Source organism: Physella acuta, unplaced genomic scaffold (assembly GCF_028476545.2).
Source record: "Physella acuta isolate Inbredline_101_S28 unplaced genomic scaffold, ASM2847654v3 ptg000240l, whole genome shotgun sequence".
NCBI classification, from domain to species: Eukaryota; Metazoa; Mollusca; class Gastropoda; family Physidae; genus Physella; species Physella acuta.
Genome location: NW_026731759.1, coordinates 247,326 through 268,462, shown reverse-complemented (window position 1 = coordinate 268,462; position 21,137 = coordinate 247,326). Strand labels below are relative to the sequence as shown.

Below are 21,137 nucleotides of genomic sequence, written 5' to 3'. Positions count from 1 at the left end.
ACTTAATAAAAATGTAGTTAAAGCACCATCTGACAGCATGCAGTGTTTTTAATAAAAACGAAACTCTTTAATGTTAATTCTTTAATGTGAATTTCAGCAGTTACTTGTCATGTTTTATAAGTATTTAAAAAAAATAAAACTGAACATTATAGGCATTATTTATAACGATTTAGATAGACCCAGCTCAGTTACTAATACAAAGTATTTTTATTATTAGGCCTATAGAAAGAAATTCCTCTCTCAAAAATAAACAAAAAACTTGCAGTAGATTGTACTATGATGTCCCTTTAGTAACTTTAGTAATTTAGTTAGATGGTAGAAATCACCCAAAATGAGTCACTTCTTTTTTTTGCCCCCCCCCCCCCCCCCCGTATTGACTTACAAGTAACAAAGGGACAGTACACATATCACATTGTGTAAGTCATATAAAAAAATCACTCGTTATGTCCCTTTAAAAATCGTAAACGACAACTACGTAGCGTCAGTTCTTGTAGGTCGTGCTTTGATGGTATTCAAGATGGCGACATTCGTCGTTGAAAAATAAAATTTTTGATACTAAATTTTTTATTAAGGTATTATCTAGATGCTCAAGTGGTAATGTTAATGCAGGTTCTGTTAATAATACGGTAAACAACGACAGTAAATTCAATGGCAGTCGCTTGCAGTTACTGTCGGTCTTCTATACTCCTTGTAATTTCCTACAATGTAGTCCAAGCAGTCAAACAAACCAGCTCTTGTGTCTAGATCTACTGTCTGTGGTTTACTTTGGCTACAAACTCAAACGAACACAATACAATACAATTTCGTTGTAAAAGTGGATCTAAACCTAGATCTATTGATCTAGAACTAGATCTAGTCTAGAACTCCAAGATTAAGACCTAGAACTGTACTCCCAACATGAACATAGATCTAGATTACTAGTCTAGATCTAGAATAGATTAATTCAATAAAAATCATATGAAATGAAATCAGACTGTGTCTACTCTACTGGTGTCTGGTGGCCAAGCTAGATCTAGTAGCTACTAGATCTAGTACTAACTAGACTAGATCTAGATTCTAACTAGTCTAGATCTAGATCTTAACTAGTGCTAGACTAGTGACTAGTCTAACTCACTCTAGTCTAGTCTAGAATTCTAGTATCTAGACCTAGAGAGAACTAGGTAGAGACCTATTTTTAAATTTAGTATTTTTATTTAGAATTGAGGGCAAAGTTGCCGCAAACTTTTAGGATAAAATTTTAGACCAATTATTTTAGTGGTAAAACTCCATTTTAGTGTATTTTATTCCCTGCTTCACGCTAAAATGGAGTTTTACCTTTTTTAGTTATTAGTATTCTTAATAATTCTAGGTCTATCTTTAATTCGTTTTATCTATTATCAAGTATTATCTAAAGTTCTTGGTGTGGTGGGGGGCTCAGTTCAGACTTCTTGATGCTATTGTGGTGATGTATCATGATTGAGGAAAGTTCATTAGGGCCTGTACACTTTTGCATTTTAAAAACTTAGGATGCTCGAAACTGAATTTTAGCAGTTAAAGTATTTTGTAAATTGTAATAATAAAGATTGATCAACATTCTTTTAATGTTAACTGAATGCAGTTAATATTTAGAAAGCAATAGTTTTTTTTAAAAATATCAATTTTGAGGAATATAGTGACTGAGATGTTAATCCTTTAATTTAAAAAGGGGGGGGGGGGGGGAGAAGAGTGAATGTCTGACTTTTAGTGACGATTGGAAGCTGGAAATCTTTTTTCAAAAGCAATTATGTTATTTATGGATAACCCCAAAGTCATAGATCTAGATAAACAAAAGGTTTCAGTTCAGTCACCACTTGGCTTGGCTTTATTTAAATTAAAAACTAGGCTAGTAAATCTGTTAATTTAATTTTTGTATAGACTGTAGTCTAGTGTTGTCCATTATAAACTCTCATTCAGTGACACCATGAGCATTCTTGCATTTTTAGCCATACAAGACTAATTTGAATTAAGGGCTGAATTATGTGTTGTATGTATTTTAGAAATTTAGCAGGAATGTATTTTACTCCTACCCATAACATTTTTGTACACAACCTCAGCATTTATCATTTGATTTTGGCAGGGTATAGGGTAGGAACTTTATTATCAACTAATTTTAAAAAGGTTTAAAGAACATCCTTTCAGGCCTGTTGGTTAAAGGGCATATTAGGTAGAGTTCAACAGCTTTTGTTATTTCTGCATATGAAGAAAGTGTGTTCTGGCTCTCATGGGTTACTGAATGTAGTTGATTCATTTGATTCTCTTTTGAATGTTGATCAACAACAGCACACATAACCCTAATTTTTTGGTCTATTATCTCCACTGGTTGGGAAAATCTGATAGCTTAGCTTTTTATCATTATTTTAAATAGTATTTAAAATAAATTTTAATACATAATTTTTCAGAAACCTGACTAAAGATGGAAGCCACAAATGAACAATATGAATTTATAAAAAGTAACCAAGAAGTGAGCAAGGAAGAGCTCTCAAACATAGCAGTGAAAATTGAACCCAAAGTTGAGATCCTTGAAACTTTTGACAGTGTGGAAGAGCAGATTGTGCACACTGTGTTGAGTAATGTTGGTGATAAAGATGGCGAAGAAGTTCATGTTATTTACTTGAATGTTGATGAAAATGCTGAGCCTCAAGTTCTTGACCTGGGGAATCTTTTAAGTCATGAAGGGATACAGGTATATATGATTTATTTCCCTTTCACTCTCTCTGTTTTATTAGCTGTATATTTTAAATATATAATTTTATATTCTCTCCGTGACACGTATGGTGTACTTATATTAGATTTTATGTCTTATTTTCTTATCGTATTCTTAGTGTATACCTGTGCTTACATGCAGCACTTTTTATTTCAGAAATTAATTGACACAACTTTAAATGTCACTGCAATATTACTTGTTTTATAACAGTATCTGCTCTGTTCTAAAAGGAATGCAATAAAATGAAGCTGACAGTTACATTTTATTTTCCTAGATAATTGAAGCTTCTAACCCCAATGACCAGTCAGCTGGTGAGACACAGATTAGCGTTTGTCAAAACATTGTCATAGAAAACAGTTGCGGCATTGACATAGCAATTGGAGAAAGTCAGTCGGAGGCCCAGTCAGCTCATGCACTGCTTCATTTGTCAAAAGCCCAGAATGAGAGTTCACACATTCATGAATCATCCAATGGTGGACAAACACTAGATGACCAGGTTGTGTATATTCATAGAATATTGTGATTCATCTTTTTTTCCTCAAAATTGAATACTGAGTTAAAATAATATCATAAACAAACAAAGGCAAAGTTTTAGCTTTAAAGATCCATCTATAATAGAAAAAATTGTAATTGTTTTTGTTTTCATGTTTCCAATATTCAGAACACAACTTCTGCTGAAGCTTTGCTGCAGCTTTCTTCAGATCCAAATGCTGGAACTTATATAGTAGATGAACAAGGCTCAATGATACCACTAAGCCAAGTTGGGTAAGTCAAAATGATCTTTAAAGTTTGTATGGATTATATTGTCACTAAGGCCTATAAACAAGAACTACCGCCTATTAGCAGCTTAGTATGGTCTATAAATGAATTAAGATGCTATATTAAGGATGTTCTTCAACCAAGAATTAGTAATGCCATCCATATTAGGAATATAAAAGTAAGATCCCCTTTCATAGGGCAGTGAAGTAGAGTTCATGTGACATGACTCCGGTATATAAAGGATCCAAACTCTAGACCTTTCAGCAAGTAGCCGAGTGCTTTACCTCACTGTCCCATTGCAGGAACACTAAATGTTAAGGTTCTATCATCTACTTTTATTCCTGCTGATATAAGGAAAACATTTTAAAGTTCCATCCTGTTCCTAAGTTTAAAATCTGGTTCAAACCTTTCAGATCTGCCAGTTTGCTGGAGGTGGATGAAACAGAAATATCAGCAGCTGCACTCTGTCAGTGCTGGTGTGGGAGAGAGTTCCTAACTGACGAGGACATGAACAGACACAAGTTAGCACACAAGTACCAGAATCAGACCATGTAAGATAAGATGGATTCCAATTTATAACTCTTTATTTAATATTCTCTTCATTTTGAATGAATTTAATTTGCATTTCACTGTACTTGGTAAATGTTAACTTTGTAGCTAGGCCTTAGCAGTTTGACAATTTTGTGTTCAGCTTTTTCAAAGGATTTGCATATTTTATCATTGCCAGGAGTGAGCCTGGAATACAGAAATGTAGTTTGTGTCTAGAAAAATTTGCCACTCCAAAAGATTTGGTAAATCATCTAGCAGAACTACACCCAGATGGGATGCCTTATGAGTGCCTCGTCTGTCATCGCAAATTTTATAAGAAACTTTCTCTTAAGGCTCACATGCGTGTACACAATACATTACCTCGTTACCAGTGCTCAACATGTAAAAAGTAAGTGTTGGTTTATATTTATTTTTTACACTTTAAAATTGGTTCGTATCCACATTGAACTTTATATTCCTCACAAAACTAATTTTCATATTTATTTTCATATTTTTAAGGATATTTTTCTACAAGACTGCATTGAATCGTCATGTGAAAACCCACTCAAGTGAAAGACCTTACAAATGTACAGTCTGTGGGGACTCTTATCCTACACTATGGGACCTCAGAAAACACAGGTAACATCATTGATGGCCGTGTAGTTCATAATGTCACTTTTTCATGTACATAGACATTTCTATTTAATTTTTGAAGAATTAATGTATATTTTCTAATCATCAGAGACTTAAAATGATACATTTTGATTTTGTTAGTTTTGCTATAAACAATTATCCAACATCATTTTTCTGCAGGTTAAATCACCAGCCCTTTAGATTGTTTTCCTGTCCAACTTGTTCAAAAGTTTTTAGACAAAAACAAACATTGTTGGTCCATGCCAGAATACACACAGGAAATAGGCCTTATTCCTGTGATATATGCAGCAGAAGTTTCTCCTTGAAGAGTAAGTTTTTATAATGTAGTATTTTTACATTTTAATTGTGCTTTATTCCTCTTATGGCATTGTTTGTTGATGTTATATTTAATTATTGTAATAAACAGTCTCCAATAGTGGTGTTAATTATTTCCCTTTTCCCCAGCAACCTTGGTCCAGCATCGTCTCATCCACACAGGAGAAAAACCAAATATTTGTCCCGTTTGCCATAGAGCTTTCCGCCAGAACAGCACACTGAAGGCTCACATGAAGATACACAATAACTTGAAGCCCTACATCTGCCGCTACTGCAAGATGAGATTTGCATACAAAGATGAGGTCCAGGAACATGAGCACTTGCATGCACAGAATAAAAGTTGGCAGTGTGATAAATGTGGCATGTGGTGAGTAGCCCTACTCTATCTCAGTGGGTCTCTTTGTGTTTATCAAATGGTTGCTTTATAAAGGCTGATGTTATGTCTCTAGCTCTGGCTTAGTGGGTCTCTTTGTGTTTATCTAATGTTTGGTTTATAAAGGCTGATGTTATGTCTCTAGCTCTGGCTTAGTGGGTCTCTTTGTGTTTATCTAATGTTTGGTTTATAAAGGCTGATGTTATGTCTCTAGCTCTGGCTTAGTGGGTCTCTTTGTGTTTATCTAATGTTTGGTTTATAAAGGCTGATTTTATGTCTCTAGCTCTGGCTTAGTGGGTCTCTTTGTGTTTATCTAATGTTTGGTTTATAAAGGCTGATGTTATGTCTCTAGCTCTGGCTTAGTGGGTCTCTTTGTGTTTATCAAATGTTTGCTTTATAAAGGCTGATGTTATGTCTCTAGCTCTGGCTTAGTGGGTCTCTTTGTGTTTATCAAATGTTTGGTTTATAAAGGCTGATTTTATGTCTCTAGCTCTGGCTTAGTGGGTCTCTTTGTGTTTATCTAATGTTTGGTTTATAAAGGCTGATGTTATGTCTCTAGCTCTGGCTTAGTGGGTCTCTTTGTGTTTATCTAATGTTTGGTTTATAAAGGCTGATGTTATGTCTCTAGCTCTGGCTTAGTGGGTCTCTTTGTGTTTATCTAATGTTTGGTTTATAAAGGCTGATGTTATGTTAATGAAAATGTGCTACTCTTAGAATCTTAGTTTGCCAATGTAGTAGGGCAAAAACTGGTAGGTTTTTGGCGTTTGACATTATCACCAACTTTCTTTGTTAAGAAGGAATTCAAAAAAGAATATTGTCCTTGAGAAGCTCTCCCTTGAATATGGATGTTTGTGTTTGATAAGTTAGATGTCTCTTTGTTGAGGACTAATCTGTATATATATCTTGTTGCAATACTCTTTTTATCTAAATTTTGTTTTCCTTATGACAGGTTCAAGAACCAGTCACTACTGTCACATATACAAATTTTGTTTTCCATATGACAGGTTCAAGAACCAGTCACTGCTGTCCCGCCACAGCAGAGTGCACACAAATGAACGGCCCTTCCAGTGTTCTATATGTTATAAAACATTTGTTCAGTCAGGATCACTTCAAGCCCACAAACGCTCTCACACAAAAGAAAAGCCCTACCAGTGCCGTATGTGTTCTAAGGTACGTTCTGTGTGTAGCTTGATGTGTAGAGCCCACTGGTGTTTTGTTTTCATGTCTACTGATATTTTTTTTCTCAATAAGTATACTGGTATTTTGTTTTTCTATGTATGTGTACTGCTATTTCTTTCCTCCACATTCATGCTATTTTATATCTATCATAATCCATTTGGGGTCCAGTTATAGAACTGAATTTTTACCAATTTCTAATGAAATGATTTCTTTTAAACTTTATACATAGTGCATCTTTAAAATGTGATAAAATTGTAATGTAGTTACAAAAGGGGAAATAATTAAGTGGTAGCAATCATTTATTCAGTCATGTGAGTTGGGGTTTATAGAAAAAAATTTCTGTAGATTTAAATAATTATAATAGTAAAAGTGTTAGTTGATAAAATGTCTTAAATACCTTCATTTCAAGGCTCATGACTAAGGTTTTTATTTATTTATTTTAAACTTTATTTTTAACTGTTGAAAGAAATGGCACATATTCTATTTTATCATGTGTAAAGCTCTGTAGCTGGAATAAGCACCTGTGTAACTGATGTACTAACAGCTATGGCTATTATTATTTATGAATGTTTGTAACATATTGTAAAGCAAGTAGAAGATTTGTACTATTTACCACATTTTTATTTTTTCTTTCACAGTCCTATTATACCAGTGGAACTTTGCTCATTCACATTAGAAAAGCTCATAATGTCGATGCAAAAGCAGTAAAAGATGTGTTTCCAGTGATGCGATTTATTGAGGACCAGAAGGTTTTCACCATTAGAAATCAACCTTTACACAGCAGTGAGGCTGTTGTGTCTGATAGGACGGAAGCTGTCCTAGGGGAGTTAACTGGTGTAGTCAAGGATGAGCTAGTGTTGACATCAGATGACATGGTCGTACCTCAAGGTGAAGGTGAAACCATTGGTGTTGATCACACTAGTGTCATTGTTGATCTGAACACTGGCGCTGTTGATCACAACACTGGCACTGTTGATGATACCAGTGGTGCTGTTGATTCAGGCTTAGAGAAAACAGATTCTGCCCATACTGCCATGGAGGTAGAGCAAGAGATTGAGTGCATCAATGAAACAGTGGAGAACATGCCTGTGGAGGTGAGCGCTGAGACCACTGACTCAACAAACACACGGGATGTGGCCACTGAGATGAACTACGAGGAGGGTGAGGCCGTCTTGATGGACCAAGGGGGCCAGGATGAAGAGATGGCCGCCCAGATCCTACACACAGCTCAGGACAGGCAGGAGGCAGCGCTGGGTCTTGCAGAGTTGTCCCTCAAAGGTGGGGAGTCACTCCCTGTGGAGAAACCTGTCAGAACTAGAACATTCTTCAAGGAGGAGGAGGAGGATGAGAATGATCCAAATGTGACCAAAATTATTCTGTCTAAAGAAGGTGGCATCATGAATAGTCAGGACCCTCACCAGTGTCCTGTCTGTAGTAGGTAAGTCACATTTATGCTGTGTGTTGTGGGAAGTAACGTTTATGTTGTGTGTTGTGGGTGTTATTTATGTTGTATGTAGTAGGTAAGTGTTATTTATGTTGTGGGTAAGTGTTATTTATGTTCTGTTTATTTATGTTGCGTGTTGCAAGTTAGTGACATTTTGTTTTAGATTTATAAGAAATATTTATACTTTTGAGATGCCAATAATTGATGTATATTTTAGCCAATGCCAAATGCCTCCCCACCAATAATTCCAATATAACTGCTCAAGCTTTAGTACTGAACTGCTTAATTTTTTTTTTATCATTCACTAAAGTTTACAATCATTTGTCACTACATGTTATCCTATTTTTTCCCATAGAATCTTTGGAAGAAAAAGCATCATGATAGAACATTTGCGTATACATACTGATGAGAAGCCATATGAATGTGATTTTTGTAAAGCTGGTTTTAGACAAAATGCTCAGCTACGTAGTCACATAAGAAACAAACATACCAAGGTCAGTGATTAACTTTGGCAACTTTTTTTTTAAAACAAAAAGCTTCATTTCACAGAATAAAGTTAAATTGTATCTAAAGTAAATGTAAAAACTGTCAAACTTGTTTTCTTTCTGTGATTAGGTTGAAAGGTACCAGTGCTCTTTTTGTCACAAAAGGTTCCTGTCCAGTAGCATCACAGTGCGACACATCAACTTCCATCATAAGTTAAAAGTGAGTAGTGCAGTATTTGACTCTAGTATTGTGCCTGATGTTTGGTGGGTGTACACGCATGTCAATGCTGGGCCATTGTAATGTGTCCACTTGTGTGCTGGACTACAATAACTCAATGCTGGGCCATTGTAATGTGTCCACTTGTGTGCTGGACTACAATAACTCAATGCTGGGCCATTGTAATGTGTCCACTTGTGTGCTGGACTACAATAACTCAATGCTGGGCCATTGTAATGTGTCCACTTGTGTGCTGGACTACAATAACTCAATGCTGGGCCATTGTAATGTGTCCACTTGTGTGCTGGACTACAATAACTCAATGCTGTGTGTAAGCAAATGTCAAATGTTTGTTTACATCTACCCCCAGGTGAAGTACTGTGAAAGTCGTGACTCAGCCTGGACAGTCAAAGAAGCTGTTTGGTCTGATGACAACTTTGAGCTCAGTGTTTCAGATCCTTTTTCTGCCAGGAAGAAAAGTATCCATGAGGAGAGGCTGAGGAAGATGAGAAGTGACCACACAGGCTACACGGCCAAAGACCAGCTCAAGAAAATATCAAACAACTCTGGTAAACTAATGCTAGCTGAGGACTCCGGCAGTAAAGTGGGGATAGTTTTAAATGAGGAGCAGTACGAGGAAGTTGTACCCTCTGACAGTATAGAGGGCAGCGTGGCTGAAGCTGTTGTCAAGACAGAGGTGATGATAGACGAGCAGGACCAGGCGACCCAGACAGGAGAGGCCAAGGCCATGCTCAGCTCAGACCTGGAGGACTCATGTCTGATCTGTGGCACCTGCGCCATGCAGTTCCGTGGTGTCTCCAGCCTCAGGCAGCACCTGCAGAAGGTGCACAACACAACCCTGGACAAGTCGGACCTCTCTGTGGTGTACGAAGATGATGGCACCATGTTTGGTGATGCTGTCTCTAATGACATAGTTGTACAGTGCAGTACAGACAGTGATGTGACTGTTGATCAGTTTAAGACTCGGACTTTAAAAACAGAAGACGGGCCACTTAAAATAATTATTTTTGATGACACGGCAACCTGCGCGGATGACCCTGAACTCATGCCTTACAAGTGCTTCATGTGCAGCATGCGCTACAGCAAAAAGACCAGCCTACAGGAGCATCTGAAGGAGCACACAGATGAGGAAGTTGAGCAGGCTGGGATGCATCGCTGCGATATTTGTTTGTGTGTCATGAAAAACACACAGCAGGTGACCAAGCACATCCTCAAGTTTCACGGGGTCAAGCAGATCTTCATGTGCTCCATCTGCCAGAGAGAGTTCTTCCAACAGAGCTCACTACACAGGCACATGAGGTTCTTCCACAAGTGGGAGATCAAGATCAGGGGGGAGACCAGTATCCCCGTCCTGGTCAAGCCTGCGCCCTCATCTCTACAGGAGCCTAATGGCGTGGCCAGGGTGAACATACAGAAAGACTTTGGTCACAGTGAGAAGCATAAACTTTACAGCACGGCTGAGGATGGCAGCACTTACATCAACATAGAGGCTGGGGGTTCTAAAAATGTGGTCATTTTCAAAGCTGATGGACAAGAGTTGGAGTTTGATGTGGTCAGCTCAACGGAGCAGAGGAAAACTCTGAAGCTGAGAGACACCAAACTGGAGAGTGTGGAAACTGTTGTAGACTCAGAGCCTAAAACATCTCCAGCCTCTGTCAGACACACCAAGTCCAGCCAGTCACCTGATGGTGATGGCGGTAAAGACAAATCTACTGCCTCTGCTCCTAATAAAGAAGCTGCTCTACAACTAGCCTCCCAGTTTAAGAGGGGTAAGAAAACTAAAGATCCCCACAAAGTTATTAAGGTAAAGAACGTGAATGTTGACGAGACATCGCAGTGTTTTACCATGGAGAGAGGTGTCAACATCTTCAAGAGTAAAGCAGATCCTATCTCTGTTGTAGCTGCCCCTGACAAGCACTCAGCTGCTGGAATAAAAAGTAAAGCACAACGCAAAATCAAACCATTGAGCAAGGGCCCAGTCACACAGCGCAAGGGGCCCATTGTCATGTCCATCCTTGACCTGGACTCCTCCCTGGGCACAGAGCAGACCCAGTCGTCCAGACGAGTGACTTTGGACAAACAGGCCAGCAACTGTGAGGATGAGGCTCGCAGTGATGAGAACTCTGTTGTCCAGGTCTTTGTGGCCTCCTCCATCAGCAGACACAGGCTGGCAGGCAGCGCTGGGGCAGGTGGCGCTACAGGCAAGTCAGGCCAACCACTGGACAGGGGGGAGGAGTGGGCGGAGTCGGGGGAAGATTGGGTGAAGTCAGATGAGGACTGGATGGACACGGATAATGAAGAGGATTGGATGGAACAGCAGGGTAAAGCTAGAGTAAAGAAGAAATTAGCAGCAGAGGTGGCCAGCAGTCCTGGTAGCAAGAAACAGATCAAAGTTGCTCCCAGTAAAAAACATGCTAGAGCTGACCTGAGCTCCAAACCTAAAGCAAAGGATGCTGTCAAACCTGTCATTACATTCTCACCCAAACAGGCAAGCACAGGCTCCTTGCCTGCAGCCAAGGAAAGTAAAACAACCTCACCCAAACAGGCAAGCACAGGCTCCTTGCCTGCAGCCAAGGATAGTAAAACAACCACAAAATCTGATTTGAAGGCTTGTAAAATCCTTTTAAAGAAAGATTCAAATCCTCCAAAGAAAGATCTAAATCCTCAGAAGAAAGATCTAAATCTTGCAAAGAAGGATCTAAATCCTGCAAAGAAAGATCTAAATCTTGCCAAGAAGGATCTAAATCCTGTAAAGAAAGATGTAACTTCTGTAAAGAAAGATGTAACTTCTGTAAAGAAAGATGTAACTTCTGTAAAGAAAGATGTATCTTCTGTAAAGAAAACTTCCTCTCCTACACAAAAAGACGCAGGTCAAGCACCAGACCCACCCCTTGATGTACATGAACGCAGGAGCAGCAGTGGGCGACTCATTAAGAAAAAAGAATATTTTTACTAGCAGTTGTTTTTTTTGTTAAAGAAAATAATGAGTTAATAAGTACGTTATTCATAATTGTTATTGTGTTAATTATTTGAAAGAAAAACAAATGGTGCTAAGTTTATTAATGCAGATTTCAATTTATTTAAGTGTTTTAGTTTCCACTTCCCACATTTCACAAATAAATGTCCACTATATGTAAACTTTTACATGATTGAATGTAGTTATATGTGGCATGGTCCATTTCTAAAAAAAAAAACCATATACCTATGTTAGAATATTTGAAGAGGTTAACACAAGCTGAAGTAAAAAAAAAAAACAAACTTTCCTATGTAGTACTAGAAGATAGAGGCCAAATGGAGTGCAACTAGTGAAGATGCTTGGGTGTGTTTTACTAAAAAAAATTGAACAAAATGTTATTGTGTCATTAAATATATTAATCATTATGAAGTTCATAGTAAGTTGTATATATGTCCTTTTTTTTTATTCATTGTTGAATATTTACAATTAATTTTGATGCTTTGGTTAATGATCATAGTACAATTGTACATCTGTCAATCAAAATAAAAATGTCCACAAATGTTTGATGTTCGTTTGTTGAGTTACTGCCCCTGGGGCCTATCCAGATGTTAGATTTATGTTGCTCATTTTTAGAAATTCGAGGAAGATGGTGGTGGAGGGTCTATTGATTCCCAAATTTGGTTTTCTTTGTGTACATTTGATTTAATTAACGAGCTATTGATGGTCAGGTGACTCCATTGACGCGCTATTGATGGTTATGTGACTCCATTGACGCGCTATTGATGGTTATGTGACTCCATTGACGCGCTATTGATGGTCATGTGACTCCATTGACGAGCTACAGATGGTCATGTGATTCCCCTGAACATCTGGCTGAGATGACGGCCAACTCAACCGGCTGCCGGACTACAGTGACCGGCAGAAGCGTGTGCATCAGGACATCCTTTGTGACGCTGCTGACATCCGGGTTGACCTCGATGTTCTTGAGATCCCGCGAGAAGTCAGGGGACATCACTGCCGAGCCCATCACTATCATGTCTGCTTGTATCAGTTTGCTGAACTCAACAATGGCACTCCAAATACTATGGCCGCTGATACGGAAAAATCTGCCAATGACCTGGTGAAAAAAAAAAAAAGATTTTCGGGGGTCATTTAGGGGTTGGTGAGGTGTTCAGTCATAAAGAAAGTAGACTAGCCACGCTTATGGCTGATGTCAGGTGACTTGTCACCTCATGTAAACTCTAGATGAGCACTGGCGGATTTACCTACACGTGAACAGTCTAATAAAAAAATACAAGCAGTGCCGGCGCCAGGTTATTTAGCGCCCTAGGCAAAACTAATTAATAAAACGCCCCCTTTCTCACAAATTAATTACTAAAACATATGTATAAGAAAACAATTGATTAAAAGTGACATCAATTTATTATCAATTGCATAAGTAGACATCAAAATCAAATTTTACTTGCCTCCGTCTCAAAAGTTTGTACTAATTCCTTCAATTCCAGTTTGCAAGCGTAATCACATTTTATTGAAATTGTCTACTTTGTACTTTACGACATAGCCGCCCCCCCCCCCCCTTTAGAAAATTGTAAGGGCTTCCCCCCCCCCCCCCTCCAGGGAGAAAAGGGTCTGGGAAAAAAAACACTAAATAAAGTTCTTGTAGTGTTGGGCTCCCTGCAGTTCTCCCAAGGTGAGTTCCAAAACGGAACTTACCTGTTTTAAGTTTGACTGATTTTGTTTTTGATAATGCTAAAAAACCTACCAATCTATTTTGTTTAGAACTTAAGCTCTATATACTTTTTACAATAGCAAATAGTAACTTAAAGTTAAATGTAGCGGTCAACCTAAGTTGCAGGAATTTGAAATGTATGTAAAGTTAAGCATCGAATTACCTCCCATTTGAAAATCCTAATACCAAAATTTTATTCAAGGGAAATAGCTTTCACAATAATAGCTAAATTAACCAAGTGTAACTAAGACTTGCTTGAAAAACACATTAAACGCTCTAAATTTTATTACCTAATAATTATAATAACTCTTTTATATTAGCTATGTAACCTTGAGAGAAAATATATTTTACATATTGAATACTTAACAGCAGGTTTTATTTAAAAGTCTAAAAACAGTAGCTTTATTATAACATGCTTCTATTCAATTTTGAAGACATAAGTTCATAGTGTTTTCCAATTCGGGTGCACTTTATTGTATAAATTAAGGTTCCCCTAAATTAAGGGACGCCCTTCACAAAAATCAAACACGGGTAGCTGTCTTAGACCAGGGGTCGGCAACATGCGACTCTCGTGCCGTATGCGGCTCTTTTGATGTCAAGATGCGGCTCTCTAGCTCCTTGCTCAAATATTATTTTATTTTCAAAACTAATAGCAAAATTTATATTGTAAAGAAACAAAAGTTTAAACATAAGAAAAAAAAACTCATCAGAGAACAGTGAGAATAGGTGCAGTAGAAAGTATACGGACAGCCGCTTGGACACTAGGCCCAGCCGCACAGCCGTAATGTAGACAAACCCGTGGCGACCTTTTTATGCTTGCCACTGCCCAAGTGGCGACTTTAATGGAGGATGTTATTTTTTTAGAATGCATTTCCTTATCCGTCCATTATCATTAAATTGACATGAGTGACGTAGTTTTTCAGTTATTAGCTTCCTACAGTTGAGCCGGGTGCTGGACGGCGGGGTACGAGTTTACCTTGCGTTAAGTGGGGTGGGAGATAAGGCATGTGAGAACCAAAGGACAGAAGCGACGGATACACGATAATCAAGGGGTGCAAATCGAAAGTTTGAGGGGGGGGGGGGTGTAAATCAAAAGTTTGAGAAGGGGGGTGCAGATCGAAAGTTTGAGGAAGGGGTGCAAATCGAAAGTTTGAAAGTTTGTCCCCGGGAAGGGTCGCTACGCCTCTGGGGGGGGGTGACACCATTAAGTGCCGCATCGGGTGACACCCGACATCGCTACGCCACTGGGAGGTGGGGTTGCCTTTTCACCATCGTGAATAAATATAGGCCTACATACTACATATACCTAATTTTGGGGTGAGGGTGCAAAATTGATAGTTCGTCCTGGGTGCCGAAATAGATCGCTACTCCTTTTTAAAAATTATTAATTGTTAGGTACTTTTTAATAATTGCCATGAAACATTTGCGCCCCCTAGGGATGGCGCCCTAGGCGACCGCCTAGTTCGCTTTATAGGTAGCGCTGACCCTGACTGAATACAAGAGAATCAGATGCATACTTTATTATCGATAAGAAGCTGCTCGTACATTCTCTTTAGCTCTTCCATTTTGAAATCAATATCTTGCATGATGTTCAACACTTCTGAGTTGGCTGAAAAATAAGGTGTTAGATTTAGTAGTTTTATTTTCGTTGAACTTCTATTAGAACGTGTGTTATTATACCAGTATATGAAATCAAGGAAATGCTATTTAAGTCAAAAGAAATACTCGGGCTATTTTTAGAGGAGTTCTTAGCAGCTGTTTACACGTTGTCAATGGGCACAAACGAGAAAAGTCTTGAAGTTACTCGAAAGGGACATAATTCAATATTTTTAAAATCATATACGATGTTATTAAAATAAAAAAAGGTTTTAAGCTCCTGACTGTTGTGTTCTTGTCGGACTTGACTAAAAATTAGATATAGCTACCAAGCTAGAGTAATGTAAGCTAGCAAACTTACACATCCCTAATATTTCTACCCAGATAATGTAAGCTCCCTAACTTACACATCCCTAATATTTCTACCCAGCTAATGTAAGCTCCCAAACTTACACACCACTGATATTTCTACCCAGCTAATGTAAGCTCCCTAACTTACACATCCCTAATATTTCTACCCAGCTAGAGTAATGTAAGCTCCCTAACTTACACATCCCTAATATTTCTACCCAGCTAATGTAAGCTCCCAAACTTACACACCCCTGATATTTCTACCCAGCTAATGTAAGCTCCCAAACTTACACATCCCTAATATTTCTACCCAGCTAATGTAAGCTCCCAAACTTACCCATCCCTAATATTTCTACCCAGCTAATGTAAGCTCCCAAACTTACACATCCCTGATATTTCTACCCAGCTAATGTAAGCTCCCAAACTTACACATCCCTAATATTTCTACCCAGCTAATGTAAGCTCCCAAACTTACACATCCATAATATTTCTACCCAGCTAATGTAAGCTCCCAAACTTACACATCCCTGATATTTCTACCCAGCTAATGTAAGCTCCCAAACTTACACATCCATAATATTTCTACCCAGCTAATGTAAGCTCCCAAACTTACACATCCCTGATATTTCTACCCAGCTAATGTAAGCTCCCAAACTTACCCATCCCTAATATTTCTACCCAGCTAATGTAAGCTCCCAAACTTACACATCCCTGATATTTCTACCCAGCTAATGTAAGCTCCCAAACTTACACATCCCTGATATTTCTACCCAGCTAGAGTAATGTAAGCTCCCAAACTTACACATCCCTAATATTTCTACCCAGCTAATGTAAGCTCCCAAACTTACACATCCCTAATATTTCTACCCAGCTAATGTAAGCTCCCAAACTTACACATCCCTAATATTTCTACCCAGTTAGAGTAATGTAAGCTCCCAAACTTACACATCCCTAATATTTCTACCCAGCTAATGTAAGCTCCCAAACTTACACATCCCTAATATTTCTACCCAGCTAATGTAAGCTCCCAAACTTACACATCCCTGATATTTCTACCCAGCTAATGTAAGCTCCCAAACTTACACATCCCTGATATTTCTACCCAGCTAATGTAAGCTCCCAAACTTACACATCCCTGATATTTCTACCCAGCTAATGTAAGCTCCCAAACTTACACATCCCTAATATTTCTACCCAGCTAATGTAAGCTCCCAAACTTACACATCCATAATATTTCTACCCAGCTAATGTAAGCTCCCAAACTTACACATCCCTGATATTTCTACCCAGCTAATGTAAGCTCCCAAACTTACACATCCATAATATTTCTACCCAGCTAATGTAAGCTCCCAAACTTACACATCCCTGATATTTCTACCCAGCTAATGTAAGCTCCCAAACTTACCCATCCCTAATATTTCTACCCAGCTAATGTAAGCTCCCAAACTTACACATCCCTGATATTTCTACCCAGCTAATGTAAGCTCCCAAACTTACACATCCCTGATATTTCTACCCAGCTAGAGTAATGTAAGCTCCCAAACTTACACATCCCTAATATTTCTACCCAGCTAATGTAAGCTCCCAAACTTACACATCCCTAATATTTCTACCCAGCTAATGTAAGCTCCCAAACTTACACATCCCTAATATTTCTACCCAGTTAGAGTAATGTAAGCTCCCAAACTTACACATCCCTAATATTTCTACCCAGCTAATGTAAGCTCCCAAACTTACACATCCCTAATATTTCTACCCAGCTAATGTAAGCTCCCAAACTTACACATCCCTGATATTTCTACCCAGCTAATGTAAGCTCCCAAACTTACACATCCCTAATATTTCTACCCAGCTAATGTAAGCTCCCAAACTTACACATCCCTGATATTTCTACCCAGCTAATGTAAGCTCCCAAACTTACACATCCCTAAAATTTCTACCCAGCTAATGTAAGCTCCCAAACTTACACATCCCTAATATTTCTACCCAGCTAATGTAAGCTCCCAAACTTACACATCCATAATATTTCTACCCAGCTAATGTAAGCTCCCAAACTTACCCATCCCTAATATTTCTACCCAGCTAATGTAAGCTCCCAAACTTACACATCCCTGATATTTCTACCCAGTTAATGTAAGCTCCCAAACTTACACATCCCTGATATTTCTACCCAGCTAATGTAAGCTCCCAAACTTACACATCCCTAAAATTTCTACCCAGCTAATGTAAGCTCCCAAACTTACACATCCCTGATATTTCTACCCAGCTAATGTAAGCTCCCAAACTTACACATCCCTAATATTTCTACCCAGCTAATGTAAGCTCCCAAACTTACACATCCCAGCCTTTATCTTGAAGCTCAGCTCTGGCACATGACATAGGTTGATGTAGTAGCCGGGCTTGTGGATGTACCTCAGGTACCCTGTGGGGAGAACGGCATGGAGATTCATCATGCGCTTTACCTCCCCACCCTTAACATATCAGCTGGCATGTGGGCGAGGGACCTATGAGTGTAGGACCTGTGAGTGTAGGACCTATGGGTATAGGACCTATGAGTGTAGGACCTATGGGTATAAGACCTATGGGTGTAGGACCTATTGATGTAGGACCTATAGATGTAGGGCCTATGGGTGTAGGACCTATGAGTATAGGACCTATGGGTGTAGGACCTATGGGTGTAGGACCTATGGGTGTAGGACCTATGGGTGTTGGGCCTATGAGTGTTGGCCCTATGGGTATAAGACCTATGGGTGTAGGACCTATTGATGTAGGACCTATAGATGTAGGGCCTATGGGTGTAGGACCTATGAGTATAGGACCTATGGGTGTAGGACCTATGGGTGTAGGACCTATGGGTGTTGGGCCTATGAGTGTTGGCCCTATGGGTATAAGACCTATGGGTGTAGGACCTATTGATGTAGGACCTATAGATGTAGGGCCTATGGGTGTAGGACCTATAGATATAGGACCTATGAGTAGGACCTATGGGTATAGGACCTATGGGTATAGGACCTATGGGTGTAAGGCCTATAGATGTAGGACCTATGGGTGTAGGACCTATGAGTGTAGGACCTATGGGTATAGGACCTATGGGTGTAGGACCTATGGGTATAGGACCTATGGGTGTAGGACCTATGAGTGTAGGACCTATGAGTGTAGGACCTATGGGTGTAGGACCTATAGATGTAGGACCTATAGATGTAGGACCTATGAGTGTAGGACCTATGGGTATAGGACCTATGGGTGTAGGACCTATAGATGTAGGACCTATAGATGTAGGACCTATGGGTATAGGACCTATGGGTATAGGACCTATGGACGTAGGTGTAGGACCCTTGGTGACCTGCTGTCTACTGTGAGTTCACCTCACCTTCTAGCCTGGGTCGGAGAACAGAACTCCACCTCTCCGGGCCCTCCCTAAAGGACGGATCACAATGGCATCTTTTTCACCCTGGATCACCATGCTATAGAATCCTTACTTGAAAATATACTGCTTCAAGTCCCGTTACTTACAGTTGAAAGTGTATTGGCTTAATTCCCCTGGCTGAACGGGCATGAGAATGTTGATTGTATGGTTAGCGGACAAACTACGCTCTTGTTCTGGCGCGTTACTTTGAATTTGATGTGAATCATTTGACTTTAAGATAGATTTCCTCGGCCCCAGCTGGAATGGCATTCGTCAATATAAACTTATGTCACATTCTTGTATCGTCAATATAAACTTATTTCACATTCTTGTATCGTCAATATAAACTTATTTCACATTCTTGTATCGTCAATATAAACTTATGTCATATTCTTGTATCGTCAATATATAAACGTATGTCACATTCTTGTATCGTCAATATATAAACGTATGTCACATTCTTGTATCGTCAATATAAACTTATGTCACATTCTTGTATCGTCAATATAAACTTATGTCACATTCTTGTATCGTCAATATAAGCTCAAGTCACATTCTTGTATCGTCAATATAAACTTATGTCACATTCTTTAACGTCAATATAAACTTATGTCATATTCTTGTATCGTCAATATAAACTTATGTCACATTCTTTTATCGTCAATATAAACTTATGTCATATTCTTGTATCGTCAATATAAACTTATGTCACATTCTTGTATCGTCAATATAAACTTATGTCACATTCTTTTATCGTCAATATAAACTTATGTCATATTCTTGTATCGTCAATATAAACTTATGTCACATTCTTGTAGCGTAAATATAAACTTACGTCACATTCTTGTATCGTCAATTTAAACTTACGTCACATTCTTTTAATGTAATTTTAAACTTGTGGTCACATTTTTAAATCATCAATATAAACTTATGTCACATTATTTTGTCGTCAAATATATAATTAGTTCTAGATCTAATTCTTTTGTCGCCAATATAAACTTACGGTCACATTATTTTATCGTCAGTATAAACTTACACATGTCCATTAAAATTTCAAGAAGAGGCTATTGTTTTTTTTTATCATAGTGTAAGATCAGTCCTCTAACTTGTGACCACCCTAAATTATTTCACCGTACTGCGCTCTTCTATGGGTTACCCGGGTACCTCTTGATATTGCTAGTCATACCGCATGCAAATAGCATGGTGACACGGTGTAACCGAATCAAACATAAGTGATGGCTCCTCTTTCACTCACACTCAACATGCGCAATACTTTCAGGATTAAAAAAATTAAGCGGGGGTGATCTCCCCTAAACTTTCTAGATCTAGTATATTCACCTAACTGTAGGTGTTTGACTTCCAATGCAGTAGCGTAGCGAGGGGGGGGGGGGACATACGTCCCCGGGAGCCGACCTGAGGGGGCGCCAAAATGGGTTGGAAAAATAAATTGAAAGGTTGAGGGGGGTGCAAATCAAAAGTTTGAGGGGGGGGGGGGGTGCAAATCGAAATCTTGAGGGGGAGGGGGTGCAAATTGAAAGTTTGAGGGGGGCTGTAAATCGAAAAGTTTGTCCCCGGGCGCCGGGAAGGGTCGCTACGACTCTGTTCCAATGCTATTTAAATGTGTTTTAATTAGTTTAAAAAAGATACTTTAATTCTTTTAAACAGAATAGAATCGCGCCGAAAACTGTGTGAGTATAATACTAATAGGGCGGAAAATTAGTGCTTTCTAAAGGAAACATAGGTGACATTTTTGATAGATCGGAAATAGTGTACTGTACCATTTCCTGTCAAACAGTGAATAAGATCATAAACCTATGTTTTAAATTTCGTCTGGTAAACTAAAAAATTCTACCCCCCCCCCCCCCCCCCCGAACGAAATGAAATTTATATAATTTATATAGAAAATATATACTTTTAACAGTGTCCGCCCACCCGAAGAAAGTCTACCCCCCCCCCCCGAAAATTTCAAGTGCCCCCCCCCCCCCCCCGGAGAAAAAAGTCTGGAAGAAACACTGCCTACGAATGTGACATCATTTATGGACGTCCCCCAGGAGAAAACTATTCTTAGAGCTAGATCTATCTAGTATCTAGGATCTAGATACTAGATCTACTTACTAGATCTACATCTAGATTCTAGGCCTAGATTCTCTATATTAAAAAAAAAATATTTTACCATTTTTTTGTTGCTTTTAGAAAGGTTTCTCTCCGACACACTAAGTGTGCGAATAAAGAACAAATGTATTTACATAATAACAAGTTATTAATTTAATAACATTTAGTCACTTTAGAATGCTGATTTCCACTAAAAAAAATATAGTCTATCATTAAAATTTATAGTTTTTACATGTATTGTTACTAAGCGATGAAATGTTTAAAAAGTTTTCTAGTCTATTGTATTTTGT

The 21,137-nt window shown here is 38.6% G+C and overlaps 2 protein-coding genes across 3 annotated transcripts; one reads left to right on the top strand and one right to left on the bottom strand.

Moving 5' to 3' along the window:
• The first annotated feature begins 739 nt into the window (after positions 1 to 739).
• On the top strand, positions 740 to 11,881 carry LOC131938266 (uncharacterized). The gene is made up of 14 exons (XM_059296221.1): positions 740 to 808; positions 2,418 to 2,701; positions 2,997 to 3,218; positions 3,384 to 3,487; positions 3,895 to 4,032; positions 4,209 to 4,418; positions 4,529 to 4,648; positions 4,823 to 4,971; positions 5,108 to 5,345; positions 6,356 to 6,521; positions 7,169 to 7,968; positions 8,330 to 8,468; positions 8,590 to 8,679; positions 9,047 to 11,881. The coding sequence occupies exons 2-14, from the start codon at positions 2,432 to 2,434 to the stop codon at positions 11,651 to 11,653; spliced, it is 5,253 nt and encodes a 1,750-aa protein (XP_059152204.1). The 5' UTR covers positions 740 to 808; positions 2,418 to 2,431; the 3' UTR covers positions 11,654 to 11,881.
• Positions 11,882 to 12,430: 549 nt separating this feature from the next.
• Positions 12,431 to 21,073, bottom strand: LOC131938254 (uncharacterized). 2 transcript variants are annotated; one of them, XM_059296187.1, is made up of 5 exons: positions 20,909 to 21,073; positions 18,843 to 18,993; positions 17,665 to 17,751; positions 14,900 to 14,991; positions 12,431 to 12,770 (listed from the first exon to the last, which is right to left on the bottom strand). In XM_059296187.1, exons 1-5 carry the CDS (start codon positions 20,909 to 20,911, stop codon positions 12,492 to 12,494), a joined length of 612 nt encoding a protein of 203 aa, XP_059152170.1. In that variant the 5' UTR covers positions 20,912 to 21,073; the 3' UTR covers positions 12,431 to 12,491. The 2 variants fall into 2 exon arrangements, with proteins under 2 accessions (XP_059152170.1, XP_059152168.1); XM_059296185.1 differs by lacking the exon at positions 20,909 to 21,073 and having other exon boundaries at positions 18,843 to 19,138.
• Positions 21,074 to 21,137: the final 64 nt, after the last annotated feature.